Consider the following 17,797-nt stretch of genomic DNA (forward strand, 5'->3'; position numbering starts at 1 on the left):
CACAGGTCGGTTCTTTAAAACGAGCGTTTATTTCTTGGGAGTTTTCATCCTGTAGCCTTCCCTCTTCCGTTACGCCGTGAGAACTACAACACCGAAATGACACGTATACATAGCCAAACATATTAGCATATTGTGCGACACATATGAATGAAAATGAAAACATAAAACAAATACCTCGTTGGCCGCTTGTCGTGAAAGGAGATGAATTTAGTTCCTTTTCTGCATAACTTTGTCACAGACTTCAGCAGAGCTTCAAAAAAGACGTCAACCCACGTTGAGTTGTACAGTGTAACAGCAAAACACGCAGTCCCAGCACATGAACAAACATTAGTTCCTAGGCACAAGAAACACACACGCATATCGGTTTAAGATGTAAAACAAACTGTATTAAATCATGCCATATTTAACGATTATAAAATAACATGAAATAAAGTATTTATTTATCTAATTGAACTATGACATTAATTATGTTATTCCTTTTAATTAAGGCAACTTCGTTACGTCATTTACAATCTCAAAATTGACCAGTACTTGAAAAACGATGTTTTTGCCTGCAGTGTCTCGCCTTAAAACGGTAAGTAGAGGATTTAAAAGTCAAGCTCAAGAGTTCAGAAGTCACTCAGTGGTGCAGGAACAGGTGCTGAACATAACTCTAACTGAACACCATGGCATAAGACCAATGTGAAAGTAAAGAAAAACAATGAATTAATGGGAACAAGTTTATTTTTGGGGGACTGTGAACCTTACAATTCGAAATGATGTGAAATTGCACAAAACTGTAGTTCTGTAGTTCCTTTATAGCCCAACATTAGTCGCCTTTAGCTTAGCGGTGGTGACGTGAAGTCATGTGACCGTGCTGTAGTTCCTTTATAGCCCAACATTAGTCGCCTTTAGCTTAGCGGTGGTGACGTGAAGTCATGTGACCGTGCTGTAGTTCCTTTATAGCCCAACATTAGCCTCCTTTAGCTTAGCAGTGGTAAGTCATGTGACCGTGCTGTAGTTCCTTTATAGCCCAATATTAGCCTCCTTTAGCTTAGCGGTGGTGACGTGAAGTCATGTGACCGTGCTGTAGTTCCTTTATAGCCCAACATTAGCCTCCTTTAGCTTAGCAGTGGTAAGTCATGTGACCGTGCTGTAGTTCCTTTATAGTAGGGTGACCAGACGTCCCCGTTTTCCGGGGACAGTCCCCGTTTGTATTGACCTGTCCCCGGTTGAAACTGTCCCCGGAAATGTCCCCGTTTTTTATACGTTAAAAACACATAGCAAGGTGAAATAAAACGTTTCATGTCAGGAAACACTGGGTAAACAGACTGCGGTCGAGCCAGCCCCCACTTCGGAAAACACAGTCAAGCCATCCCGCACGTTGTATTGCGGTCAGATTGCGGTGCGCGAATATCCTATGCATTACGGTAGAGGCCTGTAAAAACTGCCTTCAAAATAAAAGCGTTTACTCGGTCAATAACAAATATACCTAAAAAACACACCAAACATATTCATATATGCTGGAGCTTAAATTCAGAAATATGTACTATATAATGTGATCAATAATAATTTAAAACATACTACGTATAACTACCACATTATAACTGAGTGAATGCAAAATGTAAGGATACAATTATGAAGACATATCTGACATTTCCACTGGGTGTCTCATTTCAATTGATGTTGATACCATCTCACAACACTCCAAAAATCACATTACTTTCTGAAACACAATTTAAAATGTATGCTGTTTAAAATCTAAAATTAGATCTATTGTCCATCTATATTTAGATTATTATTTAATGGAAACGGTCAAAGAGTCATTCGAAGTCAATCAAATACTTATTTCACTCCAGGGTGATAGCAGGAGACCCCATCTAGTCAATCAGAGAACATCAGGACAATCTGATGTAGAGTTTCAAAATAAAATACTTTTGAAATCTCATATATGAGCTATCGTCCTTCTGTTTGTATACAAGAATAAATAAAAAACTGTCAAATTATCAAAGACTTATTTCACTCCAGGGTGATAGCAGGACCCCCCATCTAATCACTCCGAGAGAATCTGGACAATCTGATGTACAGTTTCAAAATAAAAGACCTTGGAAGTCTCATATATGAGCTATCGTCCTTCTGTTTGTATCCAACAGTTAAAATGTTCAAATTAAATTGAACCAGAATAGTCTCCCTTTTTTCTTTAACAGTGAAGAAAATTGGATATGTTAGTGATATTTTGACCGCAAAACTCAAAATGTCCCCGGTTTTAATTTTGAAAATCTGGTCACCTTACTTTATAGCCCAACATTAGCCACCTTTAGCTTAGCGGTGGTGACGTGAAGTCATGTGACCGTGCTGTAGTTCGTTTATAGCCCAACATTAGCCTCCTTTAGCTTAGCGGTGGTGACGTGAAGTCATGTGACCGTGCTGTAGTTCCTTTATAGCCCAACATTAGCCGCCTTTAGCTTAGCGGGGGTGACGTGAAGTCATGTGACCGTGCTGTTGTTCCTTTATAGCCCAACATTAGCCACCTTTAGCTTAGCGGTGGTGACGTGAAGTCATGTGACCGTGCTGTAGTTCCTTTATAGCCCAACATTAGCCTCCTTTTATTTTAGCGGTGGTCACGTGAAGTCATGTGGCCGTGCTGTAGTTCCTTTATAGCCCAACATTAGCTATTTACTTCAGAAATCATAAAGTGGAGTTAATATGTGGAGATTCTCCTGCTGAACTAAACGTGTAAGAATCATGAACGTTTGTTTGAAATTATTTTCTGACATAATCCAAAATCACATGGAGTTAGTTGGCGGTGTGTGAGTGAGATATCAAGGAGAAGATCTGGAGCATAGATATATGTGTATAAATAAGAGAGGGATGGTGCATAATAATGAGGCTGCATAAGTAGAGCAGATCCAGGCAGAATAATGAAGACAGAAACACACTCCTCTCTGATGGCAAGCACACACATGCATATAAATCACAGATAATAAAACTCATGTGTTACTGAACACATCCCAGCAAGATGTGCAATAAAACCCTGCAGACACTTGGCGCTGACTGAAGCACATTAAAGTCTTTTTACTGTCTCCTTTAGCAGAGCATCACCATAACTCAGAGCTCAGACCATAACACGAGGGGGGGTGGACTTACTTTACCATCTTAATTGTTTCTGTCTTTTAAGTCAGACACAAATAACAAAATGTTCCTGCTGTGCTTGAATACACCGCGAGCAAAGTGTCTGTCACTGGTAGGAAAAAGACAAATGTCATCATGATCTTCTATAAATCAGAAATATTTGTATAATCCAGGGGAAAGTTGTTTTTGTGACAGTTGTTTCATTTCTGAATTAATAATACAAAAATATAAATAGTATATAACGTATTTTATAATAATAATAATAATAATAATAATTCATGGCATTTTTATAGCGCTTTTCCAAATATTATAAATATATATTATAAGATATATTAATATAAGAAAATTATCTAAAAGGATTGATGAAGTTTAAAATGTATATTTCTTTGAGGATTAGAGGAAGTAAAAGCATTTATAGACAAAACTAAAGTGGTCCGAGTACAGATCCCTGTGGGACGCCCAATATTATTTCATGTTATTTATCCATCTTTCAAAATGTACAACCCTGTGTGCGTCACTCTTTAGTGTCCCCTGGTCTCCCAGCTGTGTGCGTCACTCTTTAGTGTCCCCTGGTCTCCCAGCTGTGTGCGTCACTCTTTAGTGTCCCCTGGTCTCCCAGCTGTGTGCGTCACTCTTTAGTGTCCCCTGGTCTCCCAGCTGTGTGCGTCACTCTTTAGTGTCCCCTGGTCTCCCAGCTGTGTGCGTCACTCTTTAGTGTCCCCTGGTCTCCCAGCTGTGTGCGTCACTCTTTAGTGTCCCCTGGTCTCCCAGCTGTGTGCGTCACTCTTTAGTGTCCCCTGGTCTCCCAGCTGTGTGCCACTCTTTAATGTCCCCTGGTCTCCCAGCTGTGTGCGTCACTCTTTAGTGTCCCCAGGTCTCCCAGCTGTGTGCGTCACTCTTTAGTGTCCCCAGGTCTCCCAGCTGTGTGCGTCACTCTTTAGTGTCCCCTGGTTTCCCAGCTGTGTGCGTCACTCTTTAGTGTCCCCTGGTCTCCCAGCATGTCTCCTCAAGCTGCTGAATGTTCTCTAAACGCTGCATGTGTTGTCAAGCTGCTGGAGATGTTTCATCATGTGGAACCTTTGGGGTTTTATATCTGCATCCTTTCTGAAGCTGTAGCGCGTTAGCACTTGTCGACCACTGTACTTTCGACCATCTATCTAGTAGAAGAACAGCTGAGTGGAGCGCTGCCTTGTGAAGCCGAGCACATCCAATTTAAATATGCTAATGTGATCACAGGGAGCTTGATGGAGAAACAAGGTGGCGATGAGGGAGAACAGGCGACACGGTGTAATGTAATTAAATGTTTGCTATTGTTGTCTTGCGTGATCGAGAAATCAATTATCACATCCAGAAATGATGAGAAACACTCGTCTCGTGGCACCACTCCTCGGGATTCTAGGTCAAAGTTCAGGCAGCATTTAGCAACACAGCGCTTCATTCCGTTTCAGACGAAACAGAAACTGCATTCCTTTAGCAGTGACACAAAAGTAAGGGTTTCTTATTTGCATTCCATTTGACTGCATGTTGAGGAAAGAGTTAAAAGCTTTAGAGCGAATGGAATCCGTCATGTAGCCCTTCTTTAAATGAAGATGAAGAAACACCTCCTCCATGTCGGGCCATGCATCCTTCATGGCCCGGAATTCCTTCGTCTTGTTGAGCGTCAGTTGGTTTGACAGAGTGTTGCTGTGTACACATTGTTGTGTAGTTAAATGTGTGTGTCCTCGGCGGAGAGGGAAACCCTCTCTGGAGTCAAGTGGTCAAAAAAAGTAATGGTTTCTTATTTGCAGTTCTTCATCTCGCGTCCTTATAGTGCCCCAGATTTACGCATTCTACTGCATACTAGGGATGCCAGCGATTATTCGAATATTCGCTACAGTCTCCATAATCGAATATTATTTTTAAAAATCGATTTTTTTTATTTTTTTTCTGGCTTAGTTTCAAGCCAGGGGGGGGGGTCGGTCGAATAATCGATTATTATTCGCCAGGGCTGTCGAATAATCGATTTTGATTTCTTTTCTAGATGAACGGAGATGAGTAAACACCTCCTAAAGGCCTGGTACTGTTTCCTCTTCTTGTATTCATGTATCTTGAGTGTCAGACTTTCAGCCTCGTGAACATTGTCGTGTAGTTAAATGTGTGTGTCCTCGGCGGAGAGGGGACTCCCCTCTGAAGTGGTCCGGTGTCCCTCGTTGTGTTTGCGCGTGCTCTCACATTACATCCTCTTGTTTAGGGCTGACCCTCTGCAGAGGGACGTTTGGGGTTAAAAGCACATCGAAGCCCCTCCCCTCAATCTGCCGAGGTTCTCCGATGTGCCGGAGCGTGAAGCAACGAGTCTGGATCTGCTGCAGGTTGGATCCAACGCTCGGATGAACTCATTTCAGGGATGATGTGTTTTGACTGATGTGGGATTAGCGCTCAGTCTCTTTGTTCCTGGTTTTGGGGAAGGGGTCACGACAGATTAACGGACCCCCGCAACGTTTCCCTCTCACAGATTTACATTTAACACCAAGCGGACTGTTGCTCATATCTTCCCGCTGCACGCTGAGTCTCTGCAGGAACACATGAGATGCTTTACATGAAGCTATTAGCGTGTTGGCGGATTAGCATCTCGGGGAGAGTCCAGCTCTGATGTCAGGTCCTCCACAGATCCAGACAGGCTTGTAAGCTGCTGCGTTTCTGGTTCATATTGACTTGAATCACTTATAAGTCTTATTGGAGTTAACATTACGACCCGTGCTCACTCCCAACTCGGCCTATCGTGACGTTATGTCAGGGTCCCTGTCGTCCCTTCCCGACGCAGGGGGGCCTTTAGCGTCGAGTTTCAACTCTCAGGGCGTCCCATTGACTTGAGCTCCCTGAACGTGGGTAATCGAGGAGTTGGGATCGCGGCGAAATGCTCTCCGCAGATCCATTCTCAACATCAAGCCACACTTATTGTTTGTACTTCTTTATTTTAATTGAATAAAGTAGGACTTTAGTTGCCGTCAGTTATGGGGAGAGCAGGCGCTCAGAAAACTGACATCTGGATTGTTTCATCGTTTTTTGCTTCTAATTTTGTATTTATTTCTAAACCACACAGTTATTTACTCAACAATGAACACACTCATCCTTGTGTTTATTATTTGTTTGATTGAATAATGTCGGACTTTTGGAGTGCGTTTGATAGTGACGCCAAAGGATCCTGACATAACGTCACGATAGGACGATTGGAATTAAGGTGCAATGACACAAACGTGTTGCCCCTCCGGTTCATATTATCAGTCTAATTGGAGTTTTTCCAAACGTCGCCAACAGGAAGTGAAACTCTCGTCAGTGAAAGGATGTTAAGCGTTATTTAAAGAGGCCCTATTCTGGTTTGAGATCAGACGGAACGAAGTCCACTGAAAGCCTGTTTCATTCTTCCTCCTAACCGGATTACCTCCTGGAGGCCAGATGTCCTCCACTCAGTGTTCAGCTCAGATCAGATCAGCATGTAAATGGTTTTCTGACCATCAGTTCCACTTCCTGTTGGAGACGCTAACGCAAGACCGACTTCTATAACACGTAAAAACCCTAAATTACAAAGTCAGAATAAGTTCTTATTATTTTACTGATATTTTAGTCTTAATAATATCTATAATAGACTTCTTCAATTAGAGTTTTGTAAGTCAAACTACAGCAGACTGAGTTCAATGACTTGAGCTTCAATATTTAAAAAAGAAATGCAGAAATTAAACGATATTTGATCCTTTTTTAAAGTTATGTATTTAAGTTTAAAATTGTTTTCTTGTTTTTAATTGAGTGCTTTTATTATTATTTTACTATTTAAAATTTAACATATTAATCTTTAACATGTTATTCACCTCCTAAATATGTTTATCTTTTTTTAAATGTATTTATAATAATATTCAAATCCAAATTATTTTTAAGAAAACGTACTTATTTCATTTAACTTGTGTAATTTTGTTTTATTTGATCAATATCTATAAACTTTATTTTTTATTACAGGTTGTTTTATTACTAAAAAGCTTTGAGCTCTGATCTGAAAGCCGTTGCTTCAATAGAGATATGGATTGATTGGTTAATTGATGAATTGACGGGTGTTGGTGGTCCCTCCTCTAATCTCTGAACCAGGCTGTGAGCTTAATTGATCTGTTCCTTCTTTCAGAAACCAGTGCCGAGCGACGTTAGAGAAGAATTCATGACATTTAAATCAGAATTATATTTTAAAAGTGCTGCAGGGACGTCAGAGCGTCCACCTTTAGGAGGATTCAGCTCTCATTAAAACCGGGTCAAAGAGTGACATCAATGAATCAATCAATAGGTAATTATCGATCACCCAGCACGAGCCCCTTTGGCCTCAGACCGGAGAGGAGAGACAGAACCCTTCCTGTTGTTTCAGCACACGCCCGGCCTTCTCACCAGCAGCTGCTGCTCTGAGAGATGCTGTTTTCACATTTATGTACTTTTAGGTATTTAACATTTTAAATACCTAAAACTACATGTCTGTGTTCGTCGTCCATAACATACGCCTGCCCATACCATAACCCCACCTCCACCATGGGCCACTCGATTCACAACATTACCCTAACCCTACCCTTAACCCTACCCCTACCCCTCACACCAGATTCTGACTGGTTTTCGGACCCCCCCAGACCCCCCCAATAAAGCAAAAATGCACATTTCAGAGTGGCCTTTTATTGTGGCCAGCCTAAGGCACACCTGAGCAATAATCATGCTGTCTGATCAGCATCTTGATATGCCACACCTGAGAGGTGGGATGGATTATCTCGGCAAAGGAGAAGTGCTCACTATCACAGATGTTTTCAGATTAGTGAACAATATTTGAGATAAATGGTTATTTTGTGTTTATAGAAAATGTTTTAGATCTTTGAGTTCATCTCATGAAAGATGGGAGCAAAAACAAAAGTGTTGCGTTTATATTTTTGTTCAGTGTAGATATATATGTTCAGTGTAGATATATATGTATATATATATATATATATATATATATATATACAGCCGTGACCGAGGGAGGGGCTGCTGTCCAGTCAGAGTACTGAACATGTGTGTGAGCATCTGACACACTGCTGTAGCACAGTAGTAATATAGAACAGTAGTACAGTAGTAGTGTATAGTATAGTAGTACAGTATAGTGTAGTATTTGTACTCAGCAGCGTGTATTATTGGGGGTTTGAGGGTCTGACAGTTAAGGAGCTCGTTGATAATCCCATTTGAGGGGAAACGATCCATAACGAGAGGAGGAGGAACCACGTGTTCTTGTTTTTCTGTCCACCCCCTCTTCACCATGCGTCCCCCCCCTCTCTCTTCCCCCGGACCCCAGGATCTTCATGTCTCAGTCAATCAGAGAGCAGCCTGGAGACTTTCCTTCCCAGAGACAGAACCCCCTCTGCTGCAGATCGACCAATCACAGCCTCCGCTCACTTCCACCCCGCAGATCACAAAGTGCACGAGGTGCTCTCAGAAGCATCTGAACTGTGTATTCACCTCTGGAGTCCAACTAGAAAATGCATTTCCTGCAGAAAATGCGTGCGAATGCTGTAAACTGTGAACATTTATGGCTGAATTTAGCTGAAAATGCAGAAAAAGCTGAATGTGTTATTAACTGAATGGTGGCTGCTTTTAGCACACAAAAAATGCAGAAAAGGCTTAATATTTAAAAGAAAAGGTTTAAAAAAAGGTATAAACAACAACATGTATAGCCTTGATGTCCTGAAATAGCTGAATAATGTAATAGTGGAATGGTTTCTGCAGCTGAAAAGAGGCTGAAGGAGTTAAATATCAGATGTAAGTAGTAGTGAATGAATTTGTATTAAGATGAGAAAAGAAAGTAAAAAGGCTTGGGAAAGCAGAAGAATATTTGAACTGCAAACTTTTGAACTAACTTGATGGTGAATGATCTGTCGCCATGGCAACGGCATTTGATCACATCCCATAATACTCTTAGATGTGTTGATGGCTGCATTGTTACCAAACCTGTGAAGTTTTGGGCCATTTCGAGTATTTTCACTGAAGTTATGAGAAAACCGTGTTTCATGGTGAGCATTGTGTTGCCATGGCAACGGCATTTGAAGAAATCTCAAAACTGTCCTGGAGATGTCTTCACGGCTGGACTGTTAGCACACATGTGAAGTTTGAGCACTCTTTGAACATTTGCATAGGAGTTATAGTGACATCATATTTTATGGCGAGGGATGCGTTTCCATGGAAACGGCATATGGTGAGATCTCAGATTTGTCGTAGAGCTGTTGAGGCATGGACCGGTGATATACAGGTGAAGATTGGGGAACGATTGGACAGTGTCGATTAGATTTACAGCCTCATCGTGTTTCATGGCGAGTGGTCTGTCGCCATGGCAACGACATTTGATGACACCCCATACTACGCTTAGATGCATTTATGGCTGCATCGTTATCAAACCTGTGAAGTTCTGGGCTGTTTGGAGTATTTTCACTGAAGCTATGAGAAAACCGTGTTTCAAGGCGAGCATTGTGTTGCCATGGCAACGGCATTTGAAGAAATCTCAAAACTGTCCCAAAGATGTCTTCACGGCTGGACTGTTAGCACACTGCTATCTGAAGTAAACACTATTCACACTAATGAGACTCTGCATGCTCACTGTCTTACTGGCGGCCTACATGCTAGCTCTTTATATGTATATTTTAACATTTTATATATATATATATATATATATATATAAATAGGAAAACTAGTGTTTTTTAATATGGTTTCTACTTTATAAAAATGTTATTCTGAGAAATAAAATGCAGTTGTGTGAAATCAGCGTCAGTGTGATTTTTATACTTAAGATTAAGATGGACTTTTATTAATCCCTCGTGGGGAAATTGTTTCTCTGCATTTGACCCATCCTAATATATATATATCCTATACTTTATTTCTGAGATAGAAATCCTGCTGAAAGTAAACAGGTCCGTGGGAACGACTGACCCGCACACACAGAAGACAACACGTGGGGAACGACTGACCCGCACGCACAGAAGACAACACGTGGGGAACGACTGACCCGCACACACAGAAGACAACACGTGGGGAACGACTGACCCGCACGCACAGAAGACAACACGTGGGGAACGACTGACCCGCACACACAGAAGACAACACGTGGGGAACGACTGACCCGCACGCACAGAAGACAACACGTGGGGAACGACTGACCCGCACGCACAGAAGACAACACGTGGGGAACGACTGACCCGCACGCACAGAAGACAACACGTGGGGAACGACTGACCCGCACGCACAGAAGACAACACGTGGGGAACGACTGACCCGCACGCACAGAAGACAACACGTGGGGAACGACTGACCCGCGCGCACAGAAGACAACACGTGGGGAACGACTGACCCGCGCGCACAGAAGACAACACGTGGGGAACGACTGACCCGCGCGCACAGAAGACAACACGTAGGGAACGACTGACCCGCGCTCACAGAAGACAACACGTGGGGAACGACTGACCCGCGCGCACAGAAGACAACACGTGGGGAACGACTGACCCGCGCGCACAGAAGACAACACGTGGGGAACGACTGACCCGCGCGCACAGAAGACAACACGTGGGGAACGACTGACCCGCGCGCACAGAAGACAACACGTGGGGAACGACTGACCCGCGCGCACAGAAGACAACACGTGGGGAACGACTGACCCGCGCACACAGAAGACAACACGTGGGGAACGACTGACCCGCGCGCACAGAAGACGACACGTGGGGAACGACTGACCCGCGCGCACAGAAGACGACACGTGGGGAACGACTGACCCGCGCGCACAGAAGACGACACGTGGGGAACGACTGACCCGCGCGCACAGAAGACGACACGTGGGGAACGACTGACCCGCGCGCACAGAAGACAACACGTGGGGAACGACTGACCCGCGCGCACAGAAGACAACACGTGGGGAACGACTGACCCGCGCGCACAGAAGACAACACGTGGGGAACGACTGACCCGCGCGCACAGAAGACAACACGTGGGGAACGACTGACCCGCGCGCACAGAAGACAACACGTGGGGAACGACTGACCCGCGCGCACAGAAGACGACACGTGGGGAACGACTGGAATCTAACTATATCGATAATAATATTTATTGCATCCATGGGTAGAAACATGTTTTTTTCTACTGTAAAGAAATTGCATGTATGAACTGCAGTGTGTGGCACTTCCGTCTTGGCTTCCCGGCTGTTCCCCAGAATTTGCCACTTGACTTGAACCCCCCCCCCCCCCGCCTGCAGGAAGTTTAGACGGAGTTTATTCCGCAGTTTGAGATTTATAAAAAGCCTGATTTCCATTTCCTGTTTGATCTGAAGTGCTGTGTGTCCCCTGAGTGTCTGGATCCATTATTCAGCTCCGGATGAAGCCGATATTCCTCGAATGTGGGTCAGCCATGTTTTCCTTCTCAGGCAGACCCCTCCCATTTCCATACAAACAGAGAGCGGGCAGACCCCCAGAAACACCTCAATAACACCGTGTCAACCTGCAGGGTCTCAGAGAGGTGAAGCTGCAGGGTCTCAGAGAGGTGAAGCTGCAGGGTCTCAGAGAGGTGAAGCTGCAGGGTCCCAGAGAGGTGAAGCTGCAGGGTCTCAGAGAGGTGAAGCTGCAGGGTCTCAGAGAGGTGAAGCTGCAGGGTCTCAGAGAGGTGAAGCTGCAGGGTCTCTGAGAGGTGAAGCTGCAGGGTCTCAGAGAGGTGAAGCTGCAGGGTCTCAGAGAGGTGAAGCTGCAGGGTCTCAGAGAGGTGAGATGTGAAGCTGCAGGGTCTCAGAGATGTGAAGCTGCAGGGTCTCAGAGACGTGAAGCTGCAGGGTCCCTGAGAGGTGAAGCTGCAGGGTCTCAGAGACGTGAAGCTGCAGGGTCCCTGAGAGGTGAAGCTGCAGGGTCTCAGAGAGGTGAGATGTGAAGCTGCAGGGTCTCAGAGAGGTGAGATGTGAAGCTGCAGGGTCTCAGAGATGTGAAGCTGCAGGGTCTCAGAGACGTGAAGCTGCAGGGTCCCTGAGAGGTGAAGCTGCAGGGTCCCAGAGACCCTGCAGGAAATGAAAACAGAGATTCAGATGATTAGGTTCAAATATAATCTGTACTTTCAGATATTTTCTATATTTGGTATTTTATTCTGAAATGGACGGATCTGCACAACGACTACTTTATTTGTGTTACTGTCAGGAGATTTTGATGATAATACTTTTCTACTTATTATATTATATATACTTGTATGTTTGTATTGGTCTTATCAGAAAGTAATGATAATCAGAGAAACTGTGAATAAATATGTGTTTTTTTATAGTTGTGTTTTACCACTTCGTGAGACCCAAAGTGAAGCTCTGGTGACCTCTAGTGGGGGCCCGGAGCCTCAGGTTGGGACTCATGTCTTTGTTATTAACCTCCAATAAACCAACAGGACTCACTTCATCACCAGGTCTGCAGGAAACCTGTCTTTTTAATCATTGAGGATTTATTTGTAAGAACTAGGACACAGGACACAGGACATAGGACACAGGACACAGGACACAGGACATAGGACACAGGACACAGGACATAGGACACAGGACATATGACATAGGACACAGGACACAGGACACAGGACATAGGACATAGGACACAGGACACAGGACATAGGACACAGGATATATGACATAGGACCTTCTTTTTAAAGAAGCTTCGCTCATCACATTCTGACTTTAGAGTAACAACAAGGACGTTTGAACCCATTTCAACAAATCTACAAAGTTATTCGTGCTGGAAATGTTCAGGCTACTTCTGTGGCTAGAGGACGGGGAACAGGAGAGAGAAACCTGATATTCTGCCACAGATCTATCAAATACTGTTGAAGTCACGAAGCAGGAAGCTGCTGCTCTTTGTCGGACTTCATGGAGCATCAGATGCACTCTTTAAACCGTCAGAGAGCACGTGCAATCTTTCTTTCTTACAATTCAGCAAATGGCTTCTGCCCGCGATGGAGAACGATGTCATGCACAGCGAGATGAGATGCATTCAATTGTAAACGATACGAAGCTAAAGGCATGGAAGTACATGACATACAATACAGAGACAATATGTAAGCGCTTTGAGCACCAGGGAAAGCTTTATATAAATAACATGCATTATTATTATTATTATTATTATTATTATTATTATTATTATTAATACATAAAGAGGTAAATGTGTAAAATAGTGAACCTTCATTATAAGAAACAGAATAAAAACATTATCAACATGAGATAATTGATTATAAAAGCCTACAGAAACCATAACACGTGCATAAAGTACCGGCTACCAGAAATTTACTTTTTTGTTATTTTTGCATTATTTGGGTGAAACGGCGACAATTAGGATAATTTAAAAATACCTAAACATGGTTGTAATCTTCTGATTTGGTGACCTGATGATGCGAAGTCTTTATAGACCTTTCATTGTGAAGAGACGATGTGGGGTTTGTTAAATCTCAAGAACATATTTAGTGATGATAAATATACAGCCTTATTTATTTAGAAATGCTGCATTGATTAAGATCATGTACTTGTTGTTTTCTGTCCGGGTCCTTGCTAGTCCACACTCCATCCAGCAGGTGGCGGTAATGCACCTCTAACGCTTGTTTCCACCCCTTCATTAAATCCGAAGAAGAAGAAGAATCCTTAGTGCGCATGTCTGTTCTGTCGGAGGATAAACAAACAGGATCCAGGTGATAAATAAAGACTCACCCTCAGGTACATCTCTAACTGTAACCTCATTAAACATCACCTCTTTGCACGCGTTACTCCTCCTGGACTCGAGTCTGCATATTAAACAGCGAGCTAGCTGATGTTAGCAACAGCTAATGCTAACCAGTTTGGAGTTTGTTAGCTCGAAGCTAACTGCTGTTTTCTGACAACAACACTAACGTTTATTGTGTTATTATTGTGTAACATTTGAGACTGTCTGTAGTTGAATTCCCGGCACATGAGCTGCTAAAGTTTAATTAACTATAATGTAACCTCATATCTGTATATCTGAACCTGTACCGGAGTTTAAATCACGTTGTTTGTTTTTGCTTTTTCTACCATTCCTGCTGTAAATACATGTTTATTCTGAGCTGTTTTCTGATCATCCCCGTGAATATTCTCATGTCTTCTCTCTGTGTGTTTCTGTCTTATCCTGTTGCTGTTTTAACTCCTGATTTATATGAATAAAGCTCCATCTGATCTCAGCTGTTAGGCCGTTAGCTCCAGGTTAAAGTGCACAGTGCTAGATGCTACTGAGATACTGAGCTACCGTTCAGAGAGGATTATCTGACAGCTAGTTATAGCTGACAAGCTAACTGACAGCTAGTTGTAGCTAACAAGCTAACTGACAGCTAGTCATAGCTAACAAGCTAACTGACAGCTAGTTGTAGTTAACAAGCTAACTGACAGCTAGTTGTAGCTAACAAGCTAACTGACAGCTAGTTGTAGTTAACAAGCTAACTGACAGCTAGTTGTAGCTAACAAGCTAACTGACAGCTAGTTGTAGCTAACAAGCTAACTGACAGCTAGTTGTAGCTAACAAGCTAACTGACAGCTAGTTGTAGCTAACAAGCTAACTGACAGCCGCAACACAGAGCCAGCCAATCAGAGCAGACCTGAGCATCAGCAGATATCCCCCTTGAAACATTCATTTCACTTATTTTTCACATTTAGAATTGTACCCTGAACTTTTAAACTTTCTTCCCAGAATCAGGACTTTTTAAAAAAATTGAAAAAAAATCCTAATTAAATTGTTTCCCTTTTAATTTGATTTTTTCTCAGATTATGATTTTTTTTCCAAAATGTTTTACCAGAATTAAGATTTTGTTCAAAAATGTTCTTCCTTACAATAAAAAACGTTTTCCTAAAAATGTTATAATTATATATTTTTTCCTTTGAAATTGACTTTTTCTCAGATTATGGCATTTTTTTCCAAAATGTCCTATTTGGTTAAAAATTAAATTTTTTTCTTATATTTCAGATTTATGATAGAACTTTTACTTAAGAATTTGACATTTTCTCTCAGATAGTGACTTTTCTCTTCGTCATTTGACTTATTTTTCAAAATGAGAATTTTTCCAGATTTTAATTTTTTTCTCAGAATTTCATTTTTTTTAAGAATTCTCCTCATTTTGAAAAATAAGTCAAATTCTAAGGAAAAAGTGAAATTTGAGAAAAAAAGTGAAATTTGAGAAAGATATTTAAATTGTATAAAAGAACTTTTTGCAAATATGTCATTTCTCAAAATGTCACTTTTTACTCTGAATGGTTTTCATCATTTGAGTTGTTTCCCCAGTGACCTCATCTCTGCACCGGTTGGTGTTTGACTCACAGTGTTTGTGTTTGCAGATGTGAGGATGGGGAAGTCTTTCTCTCTCCTCACGAAGCAGCCCGATGAGGGTCAGGACAGCATGACGTCTCCTCTGGAGGAAGAGGAGGAGGAGAAGGTGGGAGACGTCTCTGCGTTCCCGTACGTTGAGTTCACGGGACGGGACAGCGTCACGTGTCCCTCCTGCCAGGGAACCGGACGCATCCCCAGAGGTAGAGCAACACAACACAATACTATACAATATATTATTATTATAACACTAAACACCGGACGCATCCCCAGAGGTAACACACTGACTTCTCAAAGGTCTCCTATCATGCAAAATGCACTTTTTGATGTCTTTTCTACATCAATGTGTGTCCGGTGTGTGTGTCCTGTGTGTCCCCGGTGTGTGTGTGTCCGGTGTGTGTGTGTCCGGTGTGTGTGTCCAGTGTGTGTGTGTGTCCGGTGTGTCAGGAGACTCTCAAAGTGTCTGAAATAAACCCTCTCTCTTCTCCTCCGTACCCACATCTCTAAAAACGGGGACCAACGGAGATGATCCAGATTTGACCTAATATCAAAACACTTCATAGAGACGTTACGTTCCCTCCTAGCCTAGGGGTACAAAGGGAAGCAGCACAATATAACAATGACCGGGAGGAAAGAAGAAGACGCACTTTATTAATCCCTGACGGGGACATTTCTTTCTCCACTCTGTTGAGTTGAGGAAACTCATTTGGCAAAATTAGTAGATCATGTTTATTTGTTAAAAGAATGAAGAGGGCTCACCAGCCAATTTACACGTTTAAATAATGACAAACAAAAACAGCTTTCTTATAAAAGAAAATACTATTACCTCTAGTACTAAAACACTTTTAGAGCTACGACACGTTGCACAAAGACTACAAGAAAAACAACACTGCAAAAAAAATCTAGATCAAAAAATTAGATTCCAGTCAGAAAGTAAAAAGACTGAATCAGAGGTCCAGGTATTCACTAACAGCTGAGCAGAGGTGGGAAGTAGTGGAGTACAAATACTTCGTTACTGTACTGAAGTACATGTTTCTGGTATCAGTACTTTACTCCACTACTTATTTTTCTGATGACTTTTTACTTTCTACTTCTTACATGTTGAACTCAAATACCTGTACTTTCTACTTCTCTCATGTTGAACCCAAATACCTGTACTTTCTACTTCTTACATGTTGAACTCAAATACCTGTACTTTCTACTTCTTACATGTTGAACTCAAATACCTGTACTTTCTACTTCTTACATGTTGAACTCAAATACCTGTACTTTCTACTTCTTACATGTTGAACACAAATACCTGTACTTTCTACTTCTTACATGTTGAACACAAATACCTGTACTTTCTACTTCTTACATGTTGAACTCAAATACCTGTACTTTCTACTTCTTACATGTTGAACACAAATACTTGTACTTTCTACTTCTTACATGTTGAACCCAAATACCTGTACTTTCTACTTCTTACATGTTGAACACAAATACCTGTACTTTCTACTTCTCTCATGTTGAACCCAAATACCTGTACTTTCTACTTCTTACATGTTGAACTCAAATACCTGTACTTTCTACTTCTTACATGTTGAACTCAAATACCTGTACTTTCTACTTCTTACATGTTGAACTCAAATACCTGTACTTTCTACTTCTTACATGTTGAACACAAATACCTGTACTTTCTACTTCTTACATGTTGAACACAAATACCTGTACTTTCTACTTCTTACATGTTGAACTCAAATACCTGTACTTTCTACTTCTTACATGTTGAACCCAAATACTTGTACTTTCTACTTCTTACATGTTGAACCCAAATACCTGTACTTTCTACTTCTTACATGTTGAACACAAATACCTGTACTTTCTACTTCTTACATGTTGAACACAAATACCTGTACTTTCTACTTCTCACATGTTGAACTCAAATACCTGTACTTTCTACTTCTCACATGTTGAACTCAAATACCTGTACTTTCTACTTCTTACATGTTGAACTCAAATACCTGTACTTTCTACTTCTTACATGTTGAACTCAAATACCTGTACTTTCTACTTCTCTCATGTTGAACTCAAATACCTGTACTTTCTACTTCTCTCATGTTGAACTCAAATACTTGTACTTTCTACTTCTCTCATGTTGAACTCAAATACCTGTACTTTCTACTTCTCTCATGTTGAACCCAAATACCTGTACTTTCTACTTCTTACATGTTGAACTCAAATACCTGTACTTTCTACTTCTCTCATGTTGAACCCAAATACCTGTACTTTCTACTTCTTACATGTTGAACCCAAATACCTGTACTTTCTACTTCTCTCATGTTGAACTCAAATACCTGTACTTTCTACTT

The 17,797-nt window shown here is 41.8% G+C and overlaps 1 protein-coding gene across 1 annotated transcript in view; it reads left to right on the top strand.

Moving 5' to 3' along the window:
- Positions 1–13,726: 13,726 nt before the first annotated feature.
- Positions 13,727–17,797, top strand: part of LOC117443255 (transmembrane protein 106B-like) — a 12,177-nt gene continuing 8,106 nt past the window's right edge. The window contains exons 1-2 of the mRNA XM_034079220.1: positions 13,727–13,834; positions 15,458–15,649. Of these exons, the coding sequence (XP_033935111.1) occupies positions 15,466–15,649 (184 nt within the window). The 5' untranslated portion in view covers positions 13,727–13,834; positions 15,458–15,465. The remainder of the gene's footprint in view (positions 13,835–15,457; positions 15,650–17,797) is intronic.

The sequence above is a fragment of the Pseudochaenichthys georgianus genome, unplaced genomic scaffold (assembly GCF_902827115.2).
Source record: "Pseudochaenichthys georgianus unplaced genomic scaffold, fPseGeo1.2 scaffold_568_arrow_ctg1, whole genome shotgun sequence".
NCBI classification, from domain to species: domain Eukaryota; kingdom Metazoa; phylum Chordata; class Actinopteri; order Perciformes; family Channichthyidae; genus Pseudochaenichthys; species Pseudochaenichthys georgianus.